We start from the raw sequence: 23,699 nt of genomic DNA on the forward strand, positions 1-23,699 counted from the left end.
AAGGCTTTGTGTTTTGGTGGCCCCATTTTGGCAGCAATTTTTGCCCCCAAACATAACAATTGTTTTCTGTAAAAGTTGTCTACATGCCTACCAAGTTTCATTTGCCCCGGTGTTTCGGCCTCCCGGGAATAATTGACAAAAAATTCAGGAAGTTTGACAAACCAAACTTTGACAATCCACATATGACCACTATGCTAGCGGCTGTCATAATGAGGCCAGAAACCAAAAACAGCTCCAGTTTTCTAGGAAACGGGTGTGAAAACACTAGACTTTCAGTTCTGTTTTTTTTTTGCAACATTGTCTGGAAGACATGTTTCTATCTTTTTTTGCAGATGTGACAATACTGTGGGGCTGTTGGGAGTGAATACTATCAAGTATCTGCTGTTAAAACAAAGACAATAAGTAGGCATATTTCAAAGGTGCAGACCAGTTAGCATTTAGAATCAACTGGCTTGAAATATTGCATTCAGCAAAGTGCTATGCTCGGGTTATATTCTAACGTAAGGATTATTGGTATGTTGTTCTGAATTGTAAACACACCAGAACGCCACACATGAACAAATAATGAACGTTTTATTAAATAATAAGAAATTATGTTTCCTTTTTACTTTACCTAAGGCTTGTAATTCTGAATTCTGATCTCAAGCAATATGTATTACAACTGTCTGATTTAACTACACCCTACTGAAAAATGTCAGTAATGTGTGCCATCTACTCATGACCACTGTTTTGACAGTATCTTCAATGCTTTCACTGAATACATAGATCATACATGATTTGCCACAAAGACTAATGCTTATTGTATCATATCACATAAAATAGCAGAATCTGACCTCTAGTGGCTATAATGGAGTAGGTATTTTGCCAGTTTTGTACACTGATGTCTCTCTCTCTCTCACACACACAAACACACACACACGCAGACTTGTAGGACAGAGTTCTGAATTGTCTGCCAAATGTGTTCGGACATGAATAAAGAGAAGGGGCGAGAGAGAGAGAGAGAGAGTATGAGAGATAGAGACATTAAACACTGTTTGTAGAAAGACAAAAAATACATTCAGCTATTATACACTCAGATAAAAATAGTTCCAGTTTTCTACTGGCTTGAACGGAAACAGGTGTGGCAAGTACTTTCACTTCTGTATGTTTGGAACATTGCCTAAGACAGTTATTTAAACTATTTTGCTGACACAGGCAAAGTACATAAAAGTCTCCCATCATGAATACTTTCGACAGTCTTGTTATGCAATTATTATAGTTTTAAAATCATTGTAATGAAAGACAGCATAAGAAATGTAGCACTGGAGGACCAGGGACATTAGTTAAGATAGAACAATATGGGGATAAAGAATAATGATGCAGATTATTGAATTGACCCTTTCAACAATAACATTTGGTTCCCAATCTACTTCCTCTGCATTAAGATAACATATGGAATGTTAAAAAGGAAGTCTTGTGGGGCCAACTATGATGCTGATAATGGAACTCTTTTTTTTTTTGTGATTAACATTTTTTATTAGAAAAGAATGAGACGTTACATTTACAGTCACATTTAACTTGAACATACACACCACAAACTACAGTACGACACTCAAGACATAGCTCTGAGAGACAAAAGTGATATAGTGAAGGAGATTAAAGATAGCAGTCACATTGTCATATAAGTATAAAGCATTCCCCATAAAAAATAAATCAATTAAAAAAGTCAATAAATAAATAATAAATAAATCATAATAATAAGAAGAATAAGAATAATAATAACAATAATAATAATAATAACAATAATAACAATAGTAATAGTAGTAATGATAATAGATCCTACACTCAGGTCAGAATATTCTGTTTCACAAGGAGATCTTGTATGGACCATGTAATCCACGACCATGCCTGGATAGTTGTTAGTTTGGCCTTGTTGAGGCGTGCAGTAGTACACTCAAGAGAGGTAATATACTGGTAGGCAGTTAGCCAATATTGTGTTAAGGGTAGATTAGGGTGGAACCAAAGCCTTAAGATGGTCTTTTTTGCAGCCGTAAGCCCTGCCAAGAGTAGTCTACGTTGGTTGAAAGTGATGGATAGCTGGGAATCATCATTAAGAAGGCAGAGGGAGGGGCTAGGTTGTATATCAACATTCAGTAACAATGACATTATAGAAAATACATCAGTCCAGAAGTGTCTGATTGGGGTGCACTCCCAAAACATGTGCATTGTTGTGCCAAGTGCCTGATCTGGGCAGTGAGTGCAAATAGGGTTTGGGACTAATTTCATTTGGAAGCATTTCAATGGAGTAGCATATGCCCGATGTATCAGCTTGAAGTGATAATGGAACTCTCTTGAAAGGGTCTATTGCGATTCTAATAGGGTTGCGTATGTTTTAGTTGTGCATACAGTGTTTTTGCATGCAGTAGAATTAGTATACAATTCCATTGCATGCAGTATGATTATAATACAGTTGGGTTGAGTTATTAACAGTAGAATTACAATGAGGTTGAACATTGTAACCCCCCCCCACACACACACACACACCACCCCCACTTCTTCTCCAACAATGTTCTCCTGCCCCCACACACACACACACACACACACACACACACCACCCCCACTTCTTCTCCCACAATGTTCTCCTGTGTCACTTCCCTCTTTGGGTTATTTCTCTTTTCTTCCAAATTCCTGATTTTGCTGACAACATATTTTACTAAAAAAAAAAATGATTGCATGAGTTGCAATAACGGTATTGCATGAAGTCTCCATGGCCATAAAAGCGGAGTGTGGAGTCAGTGTTTCCTCACTCTTCTGACAGATCTCAGGCTGTGTGGAAGGTAACTGGCACTTACACATTACACACTCCATATTAGTACTACCACTAACACTATTACCAGTGATGATGATGATGAAAGGCAGTTATGAGTTTTGTTGATCATTTCATCTTTGATCATCATTGTATTTTTGGGGAAGTGTTTTATGACTATGCAGCAAGTGTTGTTGTTTCTATTGATGAGATGTTATATACATATATTTTTATATTATTGCATTCAACACAAAAAAAACTTCCTGGTACAATGTGACATTACTCATCATTAATTCAGCACTTTTATTAGCATAACTAAACAATGGGGGTGTCATGGAGATTTGTGTGCAGCAACTACATGAAATCCACTAGTGGATCATAGGTTTGATTCCCACAACACAAATAAATGTTTGGTCATTAACACAATATTTAATGCATCATCACTTTTTATAAATATTCTATCATCAACAATAACAAAAATTGTGAGTGTATACAGTATAAAATTAATTTGATAGTAAAACATGAAAGTCATGCTAGTGCAAAAGTATGCTGTACATGGCATACAACCAGGCGATGTGGTAGATTTGTGACATAACTGCCAAAGGAATGGCTTCAAAGTACACCTGAGATATGAGACAATAGCTCCTCACAGGAGATTGAAGGAGGTTATAAAAGCTAATAGAAAAGACAGAAAGCATTAGGCCTAACATTCCATAAAGGGGGTAGTACACACTTTTGGGGTTTCATTCTTTAAACTCACACTTTATTTTCTGTTTCTTCTAATGATGAAGGAACATTTTTAAAAACTGACCATTTATTAGGGGTCCAAGCAGAAAAGCTGTGGCAACCCTATTGTTTTTGCTCTCATTATAATTTTTCCCCACCTAAAAGTGGTTGTGTAGCAAAAAACTTAAGGCCTGTGAAATGTGAATGGACTGTGGATGTGAATTGAATGTGAAACTTCATAACATGGTCCCAGACCCCAGGTTAAATATTCAATTACATTTTGTTCAAGTACAGTTAGATCTAGCTTCAACATCCATGCATCATTTTGATCTTTGCAATCATTTGCCTCTTTTTCTACAGCAACTCCAAAAATAAGAGAAATGCTCCCTAAATCTACAATATGTATATATTCAGTTCAACATTAAAGTTTAATAATCCACAAAACAGAACACAAATACATATTTACCACATACAGAAAAAAAAAAAAAAACACTAGGGATGTGATGCTCGAAAATAATGTCTCGAATCAGAGTTGAGCTTTTGAAGTGTTTCGAAACACTGTTGGTGGTTCAAAATGCCCACGTTATGTGCCCACGGCTAAGTGAATCTTTGGTGCATTTCACCGGTGTCGGCAACAAGCCGTTATGTGTCGGTGTGTTTAATTCACACTATTCATTTGTCAGTCATGATTGTTTAGCGGTTAGAGTGGCTGATTTTGCATGCTTGCCTATAGGCTGCTCAACTGTGGTTCGCTTTTGGTTTGAGGGATCATTTCAGATAACATTTGTTAGTTGATGATCAGCTTCTTACTTTATCATAAAAAAAAATCGCCTATTTAAAATGCTTCCTTATCAGATCTAATATTGGACCTTTATTTTGATAGACTTTTTTTCTATGGCAGTCATTTAACGGCGCAATGTCAAATAAATGCATCGGCATATTGACATTCAACGGCGCATTTGAAGGAGGCTGCTTGCGAGACCGTATGGAATCGGCCTAGTCATTCCACTAAACCATACCTTACTAAAACCTTGCATAGCCTTCACGCATTTGCACTCTATTATTTGAACTCATTGGCAAAATGAAACTAACTTCACCATAGTGTCAGTCAACGACAAGAGTTATATGCAGTTACTTTCACTATTGACTGACAATGGGTTACCATCGAAAACATAGGCTGGAAAAAGCAACACTTAACCTAATATTGCTCAAATGACTGAATAAAAAAACATTTATCCTGTAGAGGAGTTGCTTATATCTCATGACAGTGCATCGTCAGCTGTGCTCCATACGTGTCTCTCGCCTCTTCCCTAATCACTTTTAACTGTCATTACCAATTTGCAAAATGAATAACTACTCATCATGAGATGTAAAGTATTTCGTAATATCTTTATTGTAATTATGTTTCCCATTGTAATCTGCAATCTGTAATGTTTTGCATGGACATGCTTGGTGTGCGTTCATGGATGATAGAAGGATGGTGCATTGTGCACCCGCCAATATGACTGTTGACAATGCGCTTTTAAAATAGCATATAAACAACTCGCCATAGACTTCTGACCAGGTGTATGTGATGTTCTCGTTATATGAGTCAATGACCAGACCAAGTGTTGTTTACTTATTAAAGGTTGGAGGCAAACATACCTCTGTACACGCTCGCATACTCTGCTCAGACTACACCACTTGCGCATGCCTGTAGGGGGTCATGCAGTACGTCACTGTTGTGACAAATGTTACATCACATGAACATCATGTTACATCTCATTTTTAACAGAATAAACATCTCTGCAAACATTGTCTAAGAAATAACTCATTCACTTACTGATTTGTTTACAATATAACAGTGTAGTTGTAACTCAATTTTTAAAACCTACGCTAATGCATATGGTAATGCTCAAGTTCTTTTAAGTTTTTAGTATTCTTCACATCATAGAAATGCATTCATATCAAGTGAACTGTATATCCGGAACAGTCCGAAACACATTCATACAGATATTATAGCTGTCACTGAATCTAACAGTCAGATACATAACCTTCAATCAACAAGTGTAAACATTAACAGTTTTTTTTTTTTCAAATTGAGCCTGGTGATTCAAACATCACTCGTAGTCTTTGAGGTGCGATGGCAGCCGACGATTAATCCTGGATGGATACATTGGTGTTGCCACCACAACCGTGTCATTGACCGGATCGTCCGGATCTGTTTGAACCTCAGCATTGATCTTTTTGAAAAAAGAATTCCTTGTTATCGAATGTCCATCTTTGGTCACTGTGACCATGGAGTCCTTGACCTCTGACACATTAACACAGTAACTTACACATTACACACTCCATATTAGTACTACCACTAACACTATTACCAGTGATGATGATGAGAGGCAGTTATGAGTTTTGTTGATCATTTCATCTTTGATCATCATTGTATTTTTGGGGAAGTGTTTTATGACTATGCAGCAAGTGTTGTTGTTTCTATTGATGAGATGTTATATACATATATTTTTATATTCTTGCATTCAACACAAAAAAAACTTCCTGGTACAATGTGACATTACTCATCATTAATTCAGCACTTTTATTAGCATAACTAAACAATGGGGGTGTCATGGAGATTTGTGTGCAGCAACTACATGAAATCCACTAGTGGATCATAGGTTTGATTCCCACAACACAAATAAATGTTTGGTCATTAACACAATATTTAATGCATCATCACTTTTTATAAATATTCTATCATCAACAATAACAAAAATTGTGAGTGTATACAGTATAAAATTAATTTGATAGTAAAACATGAAAGTCATGCTAGTGCAAAAGTATGCTGTACATGGCATACAACCAGGCGATGTGGTAGATGTGGTAGACAACTACGATGTGGTAGACATCAAAATATTATCTACCTCATTTGATTGATTTTTTAAATTTAAGTGACTGAATAGAATGTGAACTTTTATTTTCTGATAAAAGTATTATAGTAAAACAATTCAATATAACTTTATTTCAATGTTATGGTAGCAAGATCCAGAATAATTCTCATTACCGATATGGTAAATGACAAACAGAGACCATTAGTAAGCAAACTATTTTTTGATTTTTTTTTTCATTTACACAAATAAGTACATTAAATGAACAGTACTGCACATCAACATGTATATTTTATATATTTTAAATTCCATTTTAAATGAATTAACTCTCATTACCGAAATACAATGTGTATTGTAGAGTTCAATTTTTCAAATAATCTCTTTGTTATAGATATATTTTGAACAAAACCCACTCGTGGGGCACAGTTAAGGAACATATTATAACAAAATGAAGACATTTTTGTCTCTGAGAAATAACATCTTTACAATATCTATGCATTTTTATGCATTACAGTAATGAAAAGTCTGTTACGGAGGAGGAGAATTTATGTTACGGTAATGAGAATGATTTCATTTTACCAAATGAATTTCAGATACACACAGGAGAGGTGTTAAATTGCTAGTGTCACAGGAAGGGGATTTTCCAGAGTGGCCAGTCAACAACCAATCACTTATACCATCCAAAAAATCACCAACAAACTAACCTTTGTGGGCAAAAAACATCACCAAAAGAGTAGCTTTTGAGAGCATTTCACTGGGCTTACAAGCAGATACAGTACCTTCCTTCGTCTGTGTTTTGTTGAATTAGAACCCATGACACCTCCAGAATGCTCAACAGTGGTGTCTGGCTTCCCAGATCTACCCTCCTCCACACTCCTGATTGGTTCTCTACCAACAAATACCAACAAATTCTTTGGGCATTCCTGTTCATTGTTGTGGTTGTTTATGATCCAATCAGCAACATAACCAGACAAACCTCAAGCCCTAGAGTTAACTCTCAGAGTCAATTCAGGTTGCTATGAGGGCCTCAGTCATGGCCACTTCCTTTTTCAGCTCCTTTCAGTGACCATATTTGAATACTAAAATTTAACAGAAGTGTTGTGGTCGACTTACAAAGCTTCAATCTTCATCTTCACTGTGTGTGCTTGTCAGCCACCTTCCCTTACCTCTGATACCAGTTCTGCATACTTTAACTTTCAAAGGCTTTCTCCATCACATCATCAAAATAGAATAATTAGCACAATAAAGTAGACAATGTGCTTACTCTCCGAAAAAAAATGTCATGTCTGGTCTCAAAGCAGTCATATCCCTGACCGATATGTCTCTCCAATTGCAGTGGCATCCATGGCCCTAGCTCTCTCAGTTGATCTTCTTCTCCACATCATGCCAGTTCATCCATTTTCCTTGTTTTGCTTGAGGCATTGCTGTTGAACGTCTAGTTTGCTCCTCTTGTTCTCAAAACAAGCTGGTTACCACCTGTCTCTTCTCCTGTGCTGTAGACTTACAGTACCCCACACTTTCCAACTGGTACCAAGACCAAACTCTTTTCTTCTTTTCTGCTCCTGCCCAACAACATTGTACCACCTCCCTAAATTCGTCATGTTTTTCACAATAGATGGGATCACCTCGCCATCAATATACAACTTTTCTTATATTCTTCCACTAGTTTCCCTCTCCTAATAGACACACCTGTACATTTGCTTGTTATCCATTTTATCATTCAACTTGGCCTACGGGTACATGGAGCTGACGGATACATGGCCACAGGTACATTGGTCATGTCACCCACATAGGCTCAGATGGGAGGTATCTGAGTGCCATCCTGCACCTTTTACTGTACCTCCAACAACCAATTTGACAACCCATTATGGTGCCCTCATAATTACCTCCATTGCCATGGTGAAAACCAATGGTAGTTAAAAGAAATAAAAAGAAAACATGACATTACTGATTGACAAGAGATAGAAAAAAAACACAAGCAACTGATTAAAACACTATCATTGGTCTTAATGCCGGTGTTGTGGTATGCCATGCAAGTAAACTTGGCACAAAAAATGAGACAGAATCCACAGTCAAAAACACAGAGCCAGTACAGAGCAGACCAGACAATCGGGGCAAAATTATATCAAGGGACCGGGCGAAACTGTAGATAAAACAGTAAAGTTAGTCAAAAATGTATGAAGATTTAACATGAAATAGGCTACGCTTGAAAAAATGAGCATCTGGGGAGGACAAAGCGGAATCACAAAGTGGTATCACATCAACTGTTTTAACGCCTTTTAACAACGGGCTGAGAAACAAGTTAGTGGAGAGAACACTATATGTTAGGTGAACCTGACTAGTAGAGGGAACGGGTCATCTTATATCAAGATCATCACTGCATCATTACCACAACTCAGCTTCTCATTACCGTTATTACCCTTTAAAATGCATGGTAATGAGAAATTGGAGTAACGGTAATGAAATGTCCTTGACTAAGTTGGCAAATAACAGAAAATGCTAGCAAGCTATGTAACCTTAACCTTTACAAAATATTAAAGTCTTATATTGTCTTTATCATCATAAAATATAATTTCAAATATTTTTAAAAGCATTGAGTATCGCAGCATATCGGTAATGATAATCAACAGTGTAACAGAATAAAGATTCTATGACATTTACACAAATATCCTGATGTGAGAGAAGAGAGAACAACTGGACTTGATTCCATTTTAAACCTTTTGTCCCAAGTGATGCATCATGGGTCTGCTTGTTAATTTAATGGAACAGTGTACTTTTTATAGGCAGGCAAATCGCATTACGGTAATGAGGAACATTTAGTGTGGACACAATATTTTTACAATAAATGTAACCTTTCCTTTTGCAAAATATCATAAATATAAATATTAACCATAAATATAGAAATTTTTACACAACTTTGCATAATCTTCTTCAATTTATGTAAAAAGGATTTTTCATGAAATTAAAACAAACAATAGAATAATGGATCCGGACACATTTCGGTAATGAGAATTCACTGTGATTTTTGGTTAAATTGCTATGAAATAGTGTTCTAATGATAGTAAAAAACATCTGTCCCTATAGTATTCTTTACTGTCTTTGTAGAAAATATCATAGTTACTATTAGTAAAAAATTGTTTTCGGAAAATAGAACCTGGACATGTTAACCACAGCTTCATGAGAATCACCCGGCAGCTCAGACGTTCTTAGGGGTTCTGACTGTGTGACCAGTGTGTTGGCTTGACAGGCTAAACAGTTCTTAACAATGGATTCTGCTTTCTGGTCAATGTTAGGAAACCATACCTTTGATCTGAGCAGTGTCTTGGTCTTTACGATACCCTGATGTCCTTCATGGGCTAGCTGGAGTACTCTCTATTCGAGGGACGCATGGATGGCGATCCTTGTGCCTCGGAGTATGATGTAATCAGAAAGTGACACGGTGAGCTCTCCACTGATTTGTCTGAACTTTTTCAATGTCTCTGTGTGTTGTGCGTCAACTGTGACTTTTCCCCATGTGTTGTTTCTGATGTGGGCACTGACCTGCTGCAGGATCGGATCTTTGCGTGTTTCCTCCTTTATTTCCACAAGAGTCATGGCTTTGGGCATAGCATGTTGAGCCACAAAGTTGACGTATTCCTCTGCTACCTTCACTGCTCTTGTGTTCTCACCTGCTTGCAGCTGGATGGGGTGACGGGATATGTAGTCGGCAGGGTTTTCTGCGCCTTTCCTATACTCCACTCTGAGGTCGTAGGGCTGTAGCCTCAGTCCCCATCTCTCGATCCTCACTGGTGGTTTTGAACGAGGGTTGTTCCATATGACCTCCAGAACTTTGTGGTCCGTGATGAGAGTGAATGGGTTGCCATACACATATAAATGAAAGTGTTCACAACTCCACGACAGCTTCCTTTTTCAGTCTGTGAGAAGCGCTTTTCACGCCACTGCTGGCGGCTGGTATGCTATTTTCTGCTAGTTTGTTCTTTTGGTAAAGAATGAATGAGGCCAACCGGGCTGGCGTCTACCACAAGCTCTGTATCTTTACCTGGGTCAAAGTATGACATCACCGTGTTGCTGGTCAAGCTGTCCTTGATAGTCTGTAGTGCTCTGACATGCTCTGGACCCCAGTGCCACGGTGTGTCCTTTCTGGTCAGCTTCCAGTGTGGTGCTGAAATTGAGGCAAAGTCTTTGATGAATTGAGAGCAGTAGTTTGCCATGCCGTGAGCAGGCTTGGGACTTCAGGTCGGGTTCGGTCTTGTGGGTCGCTGGCTTCTTGTATGGCAGTAACCTTTTTGGGGTCAGCTGAGATGCCTCCAGCTGAGAAGATGAATCTGAAAAATTCAAGCTTAGGTTTGTTGAATTCACAATTATTCTTGTTGAACGTAAGCCCTCTTTCCCTCAGTCTATGAAACACTGCTTTGAGACTGTCATCATGTTCTTGCTGTGTTCGTCCGTAAACAATGATTTCATCACAGATTTTTCACACCTTTTATCCCTTGCAGTGTTTGACAGATGGCATTTGGGAACACCTCCGCTGCCGAAGATAAACCAAAGTTCAAACGCTTATAGCGTCTCAAGCCAAGGTGTGTGGTGAAGGTAGTGATGTACCTGCTGTCCGGGTGGAGCTCGAGCTGATGGTATCCGGCTGTCAGGTCAAGTTTAGAGAAAACCGTAGCACCATTTAACTTGTGGATTACATCATCCATAGTGGGGGTGATGTGTCGTTCGCGTTGGATGGCGATGTTCGCCTGTCTCATATCGACACAAACCCTCACCTTGTCCGGGTCCTTTGGCTTAGGTGGTGTGACGATCGGGGAAACCCATGGTGTAGGGCCTGAGACCATCTCGATGATGTCTTCCTCCCTTTTTCAGCTCCTCTTCGACTTTTTGCCTGACGTGGAAGGGAACTCTCCGATGTGGCTGACAGGTAGGCTGAATGTCCTTGTTGATGTGGAGTTTCACTTGAAAATCTTTCAGTTTCCCAATGCCTTGGAACAACTCCGGGTAGGTCTCAGCTCATTTGCTATTGTGCCGTCTGCTGGAGAAGACACAGAGCTTATGACTTTGATGAGGCCCAGCTCATCAGCAGTGTTGTACCCTAGCAAGGTGGAGCTACCACCCTTTATTACGTAGAACTTCGCCAGTCTTTTTGTGCTCGGTCTCTGTGCTACATGTGAACGCACCATTTATGGGAAGTGGGCTTAGTGCTGCCATACAAGAATATTTTAATGTCAGCTGGGGTGAGCTGTGGGCTTGGTTTCAGTGTACTGATAACAGCTTCGCTAATAATGTTCACTGCGCCCCCTGAATCAATCAGTGCAGATATCCTTACCCCATTGAGTTTGATGTGTGTCCGTGGCTGTTTAGTGTTGTCGTCGCTGCTGGCAGCGAACACGTATGCTTCATCGCTGCTGGAGTGCAAGTTGTCTGAGTTGGTGCTTGTAATGTTGCACAGTTTCCTGTGCGTTTTCTGACGTCCAGCATTATCTCTGTAGTCTCTACGTTTTGTGTCAAAGTCTTATCTTGGTTGTCTCTGATTCGATCTGCACTGCTTTGCGAAGTGATTCAGTTTACCGCATGCTTTACAGTCCTTTCCTTTCGCAGGGCATTCGCCATTGTGTGGGTACTGTCCTCCGCAATTTTGGCACTGGTTGTTGGGGTGGCTCTCCCGGCGCGTCGGCTGGTGGCTGCTCGCCCCTTCTGGTACACTGCATTCACTGACACAGCACTCTCTTCCATGCATGCTGCTCAGACAGTTCCATTCTACTCCCACTCTAACAGGTCGTTAAGGCTGGTCCCTGGTTCTCTATGCGCTCTCCTGCGCAGTCTGGTTGAACGGCAACTCTAAATCAACTGTGCCTTAATTTCTTTGTCGATGTCGGCAAACTCACAGTTTTTCGCTAGGATGCATAGTCTAGTGCAATATGTGTCTAAATTTTCATCTGGCTGCTGCACTGCCTTTCTGAACATGTATATTTGATATTGTACGTTCTTTTTAGGTTTGAAGTATGGGCTTAGCTTCCGCTTAACATCTGCAAATTTGTCCTGGTCGGCAGCTAACATGTCATATATGTCATGTACGTGCTCGCCTGCTAAGTGCAGTAGTAATGCTTTCTGTCTAGCATCTCCAGTAATGTTCATTGCAGTAATGTAATTGTCAAACCTTTGCAGCCATTTAGTCCAGCGTGGTCCCACGGTGGTTGGATCAGCTTCGATATCGAAGGCTGGCAGAGCAACTGTGTTGATGAGTGCCATTTTTTTAAAGATTATCTTTTTCATTTACTACTCCAGTATGTTAGGTTAGCTTGCACGCCGAGCTAGCTGGCTAAGCACTACTTGTCCTCACGTGTTTTCCATTTTCCACGTTTTCCTTTCTTCTTCTTTTGTTTGGAGTGTAGGCGTTTCCTTCAGTTTTGTCCTCGTCGCCAATGTAATGTTCTCGTTATACGAGTCAATGACCAGACCGAGTGTTAAGAAAGTGTCGTTTACTTATTAAAGGTTGGAGGCAAACATACGTCTGTACTGCATGCTCGCAGGCTCTGCTCAAACTACACCACTTGCACATGCCTGTAGGGGGTCATGCAGTATGTCACTGTTGTGACAAATGTTACATCTCATGAACATTACAGTGTACAATAGCGATTTTTATACAATGTGCCAGGCCACTCCCTAGGTTGTTAATTACCACACTCCTGGGCGCATTGTTTAAAAAAATAAACGTGCAAAATAAGGAATTAAACTTTGCGCCGGGTGGAAAATGAGTTTTAGGCCATGTGCCAAGGTGCACAATACAGCCCACCATATCTGTTAGCTTATTGATCGCTAAAACATTATATGGTTCGCAACTTAATAAACATGGGAAATTGTGGGTCCCAAAGCCAGACCAGTTAAGAACCACTGATTTAGAGAATACTAGCAGCAGAAGTAAGCTACATTTCTGTGTTACTTGATGAGGTCTCCCATCCAGCTACTGACTAAGGACATTACTGCTTAGCTTTTGACCAGTTCCTCCAAGATTTTCTTTTAATATTGTGTTGGTAACAGTACCTTTCTTTGGCTTATATAATGTTGGTGCAAATTGTTTGCCGCTAAATTAATTAACGGTAAGACAAATCTGATGTACTACTGTTACTTGTTGAGGAAACATGCAGTTCTGCTGTGAAAAACAGACTTTGTGTGGGTATTAACAGGTGCAGCCATGGGTGGACAGACAGAGAGAGCCCAGGTTCTGTGGTTACTGCTGTTTGTAAGTCTCGTGTGTAAGACCGTGGAGTTTGGTAAGACACCACAATGCTGCTTTTACCTCATAATAAACACCACTGTGCCACTTAACTCTGCATAAAATGAATTATTATTAATATCAGTAGTTTTAGCATTACATAATAAGAACAGTATACAAAAAAAGGAGGCATAACTGGAGCACACAGATGTGGGATGTTCCTTATTTTTTAGACTTTTCAATGGTCTTTTCAACATGTCAGTGGTTTACATCTTCACCAGAGATGGACTTGGATGAAGAAATAAACCATTGAAACTTTAGTCTTTTTTACTGTACCGACCAGAAATAAGAAATAAAAATATGAGGAACATCCACATCTGTGTGATCCAGACGATTATTCCCTTTCTTTACATGATCAGTCCTCAAGCACTGGATTGCTAATCAGAAGTGCTGTGGAATTATCGTTTTTACATACACATATTTGGTATTTACAGCCAAACTAGGCTGAAGTAAAAGACTCATGCTTTTACTTTTAGGATGAAAACAAGGTTCAACAGGGTGTTTTATTTCATTAATATCAAACATCAGACACCCAGTCTCAAAATGCCTTTTGGTCAAACTGATCTGCAATATATTTTACATCAATAACATAGAATTGGAGGGTTGATTGGATTTGGAGGGTTAGCCTCCATATTCACATGTTAGTGGCCATCAAGGACGTTTTTTTCCCACAGGTTTCAATAATGTGACGTTTGTAGGTAAGGTGATAAACAGTCAGTTACATCCTTGGCTGAGGTGGTAACCTATCAGTCTCTTGAGTTCTTTATAATAACTGTATGGTCTCTACAGAGTTGTCAGATGAGGATTGGGAGGACCTACCTGCAAGCCTAGTCTCTCTTCACAGGCTGAGGGGACTGCACGACCAGATTACCCATGAGGCAAAACCTGACACCCAGTAAGCCTTAATAGCTGTACACATACACACTGTATACTGATTTCACACACATGTATGCACATTTATGAAATAAGACAGACTATACAAATAAATCCATGTTTGCAGCATGCACACACTACATATAGGGTACTCACACCAGCAAAGTCCTTAGTTCACTTTCTTTGGTCCAGACTAAATGGTTTGGTGCAGTTGGTTTTCACATTGCACTTTTCACAAGAGGCCCAGAATTTATAAACAAAAGCATATGTGTGCAAATATTGTTCAATCATTGAATCATTGGTTTGTCCATTTATCCTTATGATCTGAATTTATACAACTTCTCCTGCTGCCACAGTCTCCCTTTGTTCCGAGCAGCAATGTTCCAGAGAAGTTATGGACCAGCTATCCGTCAATTGTCAGATTCTGAAAGGTAAAACTAGATGTTCTCGGTATGAAATGTTAAACAATTTGTGGTTACAGTTAAAATTAAATAAAGAAATAAAATAACACTTGTGTGTTTGTGCACTATAGTGTTCCACAGGATAAAAATACAGAGGAGGACATATTTGAAGTTTTGAAAGACTGTCAGGATTTACCACAGTGCCTTCTCCAAAAGGAACAGGTAAGAAATGTAACATTAATAAATAAAATAAAAATTTTACATTAATAAATCAGTACCAACACCTACAAAAGAGGGTGGTTATCAACTAACCTCCATTATTTGTTCCTGTTATATTCTCCTTTAATTATAGGAATATATATTTTGTCTAGCTTATAGTATGTTTCTACAACATCATTTAGTACAACATCAGCAACAAAATTATACAAATTTACATTTTATATCAATAACCAAACTGCTGAATATCATTTTACTATGTCTTCGAATGATAGACATTTGCTTACACAATTGTTTCTCACAGGACTTCAAAGGTTTTCTGGTACATGTTGAGGGACAGAAGCTTCAAGACTCACTGCTGTCTGCATCAGAATGGTCATACAACTATCGAAACAAAGTTCTCCTCTTGATGGATGAGAAGGCAGAGACACTACAGAGAGCAGAAGACGAATACCAAGAGGACCCTCTGAACTCCATGAAGGTTGGACAAGCGTGCCTATACAATGTCTCGTGCTTCACAACAGTTAACAGGGACACAGTGGTGAGGATATTTGGTCGCACCTCAGAAGATGGAAGCAGTCTATCAGAGTATAGGGGTTCAACATTGGCTACAAAACTGCTTCAGACAGAACTTAAATCTGCATCTCTATTCTCTATTGATGGCAACACAAGTGATTATTTTCAGATAAATTTTATGAGAGTATTTAAAACGCATGGACTTAGTGCTGTATTGGAAACTAACAAAAAGGACTATCAGATACTTGATCATAATGACTTAGTTGTCAAGTACACTCCCAAAATTTCAGCACGAGACCACACAACCCAGTATGATGCACAGAGTATCCTAATCATGGAAGATGACCCAGTGGTACGGCAAGCCGCCACCTTCCTGTATGACAAACACCCCACAGTAACCTCTGTGTACATGCTGGATCAGAACGGTCATCCTAAATTAATCAAAGGATATCCCTCGCTTTTGTCGCAGGATAGCCGACTGGTTCTAGTAGGTCATGGAAAAAAGGGCAGCGATAAGGAAACGAGGCTGGCTGGGTACCAGGCAGAGGAGGTGGGTGAGATTGTCTCACGGATGAAGAGGTTGGGGGGAGAGATCAAAACCATCAGTGTTGTGGCCTGTGAGGTTGGCTCTGATGAATCCTTCATCACCAAATTACTGAACGAGCTCCATGCCAGGTCAGTCCACACAGAGCTTCATTTGAGGAGCTCCGTTTTACAGGTGAGCCAGTCGGGAGAGAAAGTTACATTGGAGATCACACCCAGCGGACTGGAGGTCATGAGGCATAAAGACGACAGCAAGAAAGTGATTGCTTGGAGGAGAGAGGACGGGAAGACAACCATCAAAAGTCTGTCCAACAGCAAAGGAAAGGAGGTTTTTCAAATGAGAAAAACTTTCTGGGTGGCAGTGAGCAACAAAACCCCCCAGTTGAACCAAAGAGATTTGTCAATCAAAATGTACGCGAGCCCCAGACTGATGTCCTGGAGAAATTGGCATGGGCCTTTTTTGGAAATCGAGATGTAGGTAAATTAAATCGGCATGAAATATCATTTAATGCAAAATATGTCTGGAGATATAGAAATGAAAATCCAGAGTATTTTGTAGGAAACAATTTCAGAATAAAACAGAAGCTTAAAAACTGCTATGAAATCAAGTCAGCTGAAGATATTCTTAAATTGATCACTCATTTTGCTAACTATGGAGACTATGGAAAACCTGCATTTATTATGTTGCACGACTGGATTTTCTCCATAGACACCAATACCCTTTACATATATCCTATTGGGAAACGGTTGAACAATAATGAGATCGGTGATGATAGCAAAATAGAGATGATCAGAAACAGCATTGATGAGCAGGTAAACAAACATGACTATCCGGCCATACGCTCAGCAATTGCAGAGAAAGGAGAAAATAGTTATGGTATATTTGCCAGGAAAACTCTATACAGCCAAAACAGAGAGACACTATCCATCTCAACAGAAGCCTGGTTTAGCACATACTTTCTTGCCTCAGTAATATCAGAGTCTGCAAGAAATTTTCGTACATTTCCATTGATTACAATGGCATTGAGCATGACCAATGACAAAGGTGTTTTAAAAGAAGAGGGACTGAAATTTCTGTTAGAAAATCATCCAATGGCAAGAGGTGGTACTTGGATGAACAAACCTGAAAGAGGCTTTTATGGTTCAAGTGATGTGCCACGAATGGTCAAACAGGAAGAACTACAAAGGAAACAAATAGCTCTAAAGAGACTAATTAAAAATGAAGGCAAAGTCTACGAAGCATGGCTGTCTCACATAGACGAACAGGAATTTACTCCAGATTTGGCCAAAAACTTAATTCGGCATGTGAACAGTAATCAAGAACCGGAACCTGACTCAGACAAATTAATCAATTTTCAAAATGCAATCCAACAATACTCAGATGCCATCAACAAGCAACAGTCTAACCAGGGGTTCTCCGGGGCCTTAGGAGGATCAACTGAGGGAGCCGTAACAGGGCAAGATCTGCATGCGAATGCAAATGTGGAGCAGTCGATGAAGCTCTCCTCCCATTACTCACGGTCCTCTGCTGTCCTGTCTGGAGAGATTCAAGCTCATTTACAAAAGCAGTTTGGAAAGTCACTGAGAAACTTTGTTCTCAAACACAACAGCATCCAAGTGAAAGACGGGGAGTGCTACTTTGAGGTAATATCAAAGAAAAACCCTCATGAGAAATACAGTGCCAAAGTAAAACTACCAGAAGAGGGACAGGTGCATATGGACAAGATCAGGAAAAGTATGGAGAGCATTTCAGAGATGAAGATTCCAGAGCCTGGAAAGACCCAGATGGGCTCGGGGCACTTGGAACGCACAGGGATGGCCATGGGAGTCATGGGACTGATGTTGGGTGCCAAAGGAGCTGTAGAATCCTTTGAGAGAGGTGACATAGAACATGGAGTCATGGGAACTCTGCAGACAGCTCACGGAGCCACCGGACTGAGCATGGCACTGCTTGGGAAAAAACTAGCAGTCACAAAAAACATTAAGGTTATCAGAACCATTAATACAATATTGAGAAACCCAGTCTCTAAAGCCGCATTACGAGTAATGCCAGTGGTCGGAATTGGATTTGGAATATACAGCATTACTGAGGATGTCAAAAGAGGAGATGCACTGGGATATATTGATGTTGGATTTGATTCACTCATGATTGTATTGGATGTGCTTGAGTTGGTACCAGTACTAGCACCAATAATAGCTCCTCTTAACTTGGCCATCAGTGCAATTCGTATGATTTTTGATGATGTCTATTTAAGCATAGAGTCTGAGCTGAGCAACCTTCCACCAGATGCTGGAATGCTGGACAAAATTGGGGCCTTTTTCCGTGGCCTCGGTAAGGGGTTTCTGCATTTTGTCTTAGATATTGTTAGTTTTTTTTATACCATACCCTATCGTGAGATTGAAGAAGGACGGCGGCTTGTGGAACAGATATCTGACTACCGGAAATACTACTCCTTCAGAGAGGTCCAGGCCAATAGAGCAGCTATTGATTTCACAGGTGGAGAAATGTCAATGAGTGGAGGGGGTATAACATTCTGTCTGTCTGATGACTGGTCTTCAAAATTTTGCATGGATTATTTTGTCTCCTCTGAAACAACCCTTGGTCACAAATGTTGGACAATTGACACAAACACCATAAAAGATATAATCCTTGGAATTGGGGAATCTCACCAATTACAGTACAGCACCATACATAGAAAAGTATTACTATTCATACCTGCTGGTTCCATAGATGTAGTCTCTGGCTATAAGGTTATCCCCAACACCAGATATGGAAATTATGAAGGAAACAATCAGGACAATAACTTCTTCGCTGTTCAGACTAATGAAGATAAACACATTATGGAAATAATGTTCAGCTATTATTACAGACTTTATGGGAAGAATGGTGATGACACCTTCTATTTGGGACCACAGAAAAGTTATGTGGAAGGTCAGGGGGGTAGAGACACCTACATTATTCCCAGTCAGGGAGGCAGCACAGTCATTAACAACTATGACTCTGTGAAAACAATGGACATGCTTGTGTTAAACGTTAACTTCCGGCAGTTATCTGTGAAAAAATCTGGGAATGATGTGATTTTAAATTTCTTGAATACTCATAATGTTAGAATATTGAATTGGTTTGTCGGAGAGGAGTACCGCCACATAAACATGATGTCAGAGGATGGTGTCTGTTTTGACATTCCAAGTGTTGTGGTATCCTCTATCAAACTAGTTGCTCAGAGTATAAATATGATGTCTAAAACTGAAGGTCAAATAGTTGATGCATCCCGACCTCCTCTCAACACAGTGATCAATGTCTTTGGTTCAGCACACAATGACCAGCTGACAGGTAATGCTGAGAATAACTTCATTGATGGGGGAGGAGGCAGCGACACCTTGAGAGGAAAGGAAGGGGAGGATATCTACATGATTAAAAAACGAACAAATTCAGCAGTGTCCATTGAAAACTATTCCAGTGACAACAAACAGGACATGATGCTCCTTGAGGCAAAGATTCATGACATCAAAGTCAGGGTGTTCGGTGACCATGTGATACTGGCACCCTTTGCTGATCAAAGCTCTTCCATCACTCTTCTAAACTGGTTTCGTTCAGAAGCAGATCGGCACCTGGTGATTGTCACAGAGGATTTTATAACTTTCACAGTTTCAACAGACCGATCCTCTTGCATGACATCCAACCCTTTCATGAGTAAGTGCATCTTAGTTCAAGTTTTGGATTACAGCAAATCCAAATATCCTCTTCAAGTGGACCTGGAAGGGGACGAGGTTTACGAACAAGTCACAGAGGTGCGAGGATCCGACTTGAATGACAATATCAGAGGTAACAGCCAGCAAAACACTATAGTTCCAGGAAAAGGTACTGATTTCCTTTGCGGTCGAGGAGGGAATGATTGGTACGTTGTTACTCCAGGTTACGGATTGAAAACTGTTGACAATTACTCTCCAGACCTCGCAGCAGACATGCTGTACATGAGAGAAGCATATGAGTTCATCAAATGCAAGTGTGATGGAGAAAACCTTAAGTTGTTAGTAAATGACACTGAGCAAGTCTTCATCAAGGGGTGGTTTGGTTCAATTATGTCTCAACATCTTCAGATTCAGTCATCTGATGGAGTGATTTTCAACCTGCCATCCAGCAAATTTATTTGTGAACTTGCCACTTCACTCACAAACAGTAAAACTTTCCAAAGACAAATGGATTCACAAATGTTTAACAAGATTTCTGAAAGAATAGCAAATGATGGTATCCAACAATCAACATTGCTAGGACCTTGTGTATATGATGTTGATGAGAGTGCTGGTGTTTTGGAGGTAATGTGTCGTGCCGCACCAGATTCTTTAGTGTTTCGTGGCTCTTTCGCAGGCCAAGAAAAGTTTCAGGATCACGGCTGTCCTTATGCAGATCAGCCTTTGTTCTCCTCAGGGTCTATGTCAAGAAGATATGAGATTTACCAAATGGTATGCAAGTACACGCTGAACTTGAAGTACCCACAAACGGTGGACAATAGACAAAAGAGAAGTGCCTCACCCATGTTCATGAATGAAAGAGAGTTTGTATCTGTGTTAGAATTATATGGCTCCTCAGGATTTGTTGACATGACTGGCAATGCAAAAGACAACAAACTGGACCCTTACACAGGGGGTGGACTAATGGCAGGGTTAGATGGTACAGACACCTATGTGGTGAAATCTGAATACGGAACAAATGTTGAGATAGATAACTTATCAAAAGACATGAAGGAAGACACAGTTCTCCTCGAAGCTGACTTTTTCAGTGGGTCACTCACAGTTTTGTCTGAAGGATATAATGTTCTGATCAAAGCCAAAAAGAAAGGTCACGATATGCAGGTCCGTTTGCATAAATATCACCTAGGTGAACAGTACCAACACCTGTCCTTTGTGACATCTGATGGAGTACACTTTCGGCTTGGATATCTGGAGGATGCAAACCCTGAGACTATGTTGATCAAAGCCTACAAAATCAAGCTGGAAAATGAGTGGACTGATTGCCGAATGGATTTAAATGCATATGCAAACCTTTCAGCCATTCATACAGTCCAAGGATGCCCACAGCAATCCAATAGCATTGAAGGTAATGATTTGGACAATGCTCTCAGAGGTGGAGTGAAGGTTGACACAATAGATGGAGGCCCTGGTCACGACACCTTGATGGGGGGACAGGGAAATGACATCCTTCTGGGGGGCAGCGGTGACGACACCCTTTATGGAGAAGAAGGGGATGACACCATGATGGGAGGGCCAGGGTCTGATGCTTTCATCCCTGGACCAGGGGCAGACTTGATGGATGGCGGTGCAGGAAGAGACACAGTGTTTTACCAGGGAAACCACAGCAATGGTGAAGGGGTCTACATCAACCTGCTTACTGGTGAGTGTCGGCAGGCTGACGCAGAAGGGGATGTGCTGAAAGATGTTGAGAACGTGGTTGGCACCATCTACTCTGACATACTGGTGGCAGGCTACGAGCCAACTCTCCTCAAAGGATCTGATGGCAACGATGTCCTTGTGTCTCAAGCTGGACAGGACTACTTAGTAGGTGGAGGCGGAAGTGATGTGTACATGATGGTCTCCCCACGAGGCACCGTCATCATTGACAACTGCGCTGATGACAATGCCACCGACGTCCTGTACCTCCGTTCCATGTCTGCGGACTCTGTCCACTGCTCACAGACAAACACCAGTCTGAGTCTGTCATTCAAGGATGAAGCCAAAGCCATGCGGGTAGAACTGAAAGACTGGATAATCGGGAGTGACACATGTAGGCACCTGCTGCTTATCCTGAAAGAGGGGGAAACTACTGTAGAAGTCCTTCAGCAAAAATGCAAAGCTAACGTTCATAGTAGAGAAAGATAAATTGTTGAATTATGCTGTATCTTGCCATATCTTTGCTTTTGAGTTGCTTTTGAGTTCAATCTAAAAGTTGGTTGAAAAATATTTGAAATAATGAAGTTATATTCAAGTTGTGTCTATATCCTCATCCTTCTATATACTCCATATTCTGTACTGGTTGTTAGACATTTCATAAAATGATTAAATCTTCTTGCATCCATGGATGATTTGTATGTGCTATTTGCATTTATACACTGAAAGCCCATTTAGCATTGTATTTGATATCAGGCAAGTTTGCAAAGTTCACCAAAGATGAGCTCTCACCTTTTTTAGCGCAAGTAAACTGAAGGGCCTGATACCTTCATTTACCATACTTTCAATTATTTTGGAACATTCACAAAGGCTTCCATCCAAAACCATTCAAATATCAGCAGTCTACAGAAATATTAACCACTCTCGTTCTAAGGACACAATCCATTCTCATTCTTATTACAATCAAACCCACTTGTAGATACACATTGCTACTGGACAGAATGAAGGACATGGTAGAGCTGTAACATATCTTTGTCCTTATTTTCAGTCTTGCTGTCAGTGGCATTTAATCTACTGTGGGTCAGGAGTTAAACCATGTTTTAGTGATGATGTCATTCAATCAAAACATTCATTAATTGATAATGTTTACGGTGATTGTGGAAACGTGAGAGGAACTTCCTTGGTCCCTTGTGTCAGACTGCCAGAGATCACTCAGCTGTTTAAATATTTTGAGGATAAGCAACCTGGACTTTTGTCAACAAATACGTTAATTACCTTAGTAGCCTACCGGTAAGTTCCTCACCAGAAATGAAAAAGTCAGTTTGTATCACCGGTGGAAGTCACGTTCTTATCTTCAGCTCATAATTTAGAAGAATACTCAAAAAAAAAGTACCTAATCCTAAAACACGTCACAGTGAAATGACTACTCTAAACAGGTAGACATGGCCCTGGAGAATAGCTGTAAGCATCCAGTGGCATTCCCTTTGCAGTAACATGACAAGCCATCTAACACACATACTGGACTGTAATGTCAACATGACTCTGTCTTTCTCTCTTCCATGTGTTGCTTGCAACACTGACACACACACACACACACACACACACACACACACACACACACACACAGAGACATGCCTGTGGAGTGGCATCTGATTACCTTCTGACCATGTTATTCTTTTGGCTTTCAAGCCAATCTTTAATATTTATCTGCCTCAGTTACTTGAGGCTAACTGAGGAGTACATCAGTTCAGTGATTTCCATCCAGCAGAGTGATCAGCACTGACTGTAGGGCATTCTGGTGTTGGTGAGGTAGCAGGGAGATTGCTTGGCTTCAGTCCAGCAGAAGTAGTGATGGGCAAACCAGGGCTTTATGAAATAATTAAACATTTGAAGCAATCACATAGAAAATACAGCATATGAAAATATTGAATGTATATGGAATGACCCATAGTATGCTGTCTATTCAAAAGCACTGTCTTCAAAGTACTGTCAGTTCTGCTGCCACTGTATATACATAGGATATGTGAGATAATACATATCTAGCCAAATAGGCCCACCCTGGAAATTCAGAGTTCTCGCGAGAGCACAATTTGAATTGTCTCTGCGAGACACTCTGGCAA

At 40.1% G+C, this 23,699-nt stretch overlaps 1 protein-coding gene across 4 annotated transcripts; it reads left to right on the plus strand.

Annotated features, from left to right (window-relative positions):
* The first annotated feature begins 2,775 nt into the window (after positions 1-2,775).
* On the plus strand, positions 2,776-22,269 carry LOC125288685. Of its 4 annotated transcripts, none has more exons than XM_048235239.1 (6): positions 2,776-2,816; positions 13,557-13,643; positions 14,435-14,540; positions 14,875-14,949; positions 15,051-15,141; positions 15,440-22,269. In XM_048235239.1, the coding sequence occupies exons 2-6, from the start codon at positions 13,565-13,567 to the stop codon at positions 16,670-16,672; spliced, it is 1,584 nt and encodes a 527-aa protein (XP_048091196.1). In that variant the 5' UTR covers positions 2,776-2,816; positions 13,557-13,564; the 3' UTR covers positions 16,673-22,269. The 4 variants fall into 4 exon arrangements, with proteins under 4 accessions (XP_048091196.1, XP_048091193.1, XP_048091194.1 ...); XM_048235236.1 differs by having other exon boundaries at positions 2,790-2,816; XM_048235237.1 differs by lacking the exon at positions 2,776-2,816 and having other exon boundaries at positions 13,131-13,643.
* The last annotated feature ends 1,430 nt before the right edge of the window (positions 22,270-23,699 follow it).

Source organism: Alosa alosa, chromosome 23, assembly GCF_017589495.1.
Source record: "Alosa alosa isolate M-15738 ecotype Scorff River chromosome 23, AALO_Geno_1.1, whole genome shotgun sequence".
NCBI classification, from domain to species: domain Eukaryota; kingdom Metazoa; phylum Chordata; class Actinopteri; order Clupeiformes; family Clupeidae; genus Alosa; species Alosa alosa.

Coding starts and splice junctions, on each gene's coding strand:
- LOC125288685 (XM_048235236.1), top strand. CDS start 16,876: ATGTTGCACGACTGGATTTTCTCCATAGACACCAATACCCTTTACATA.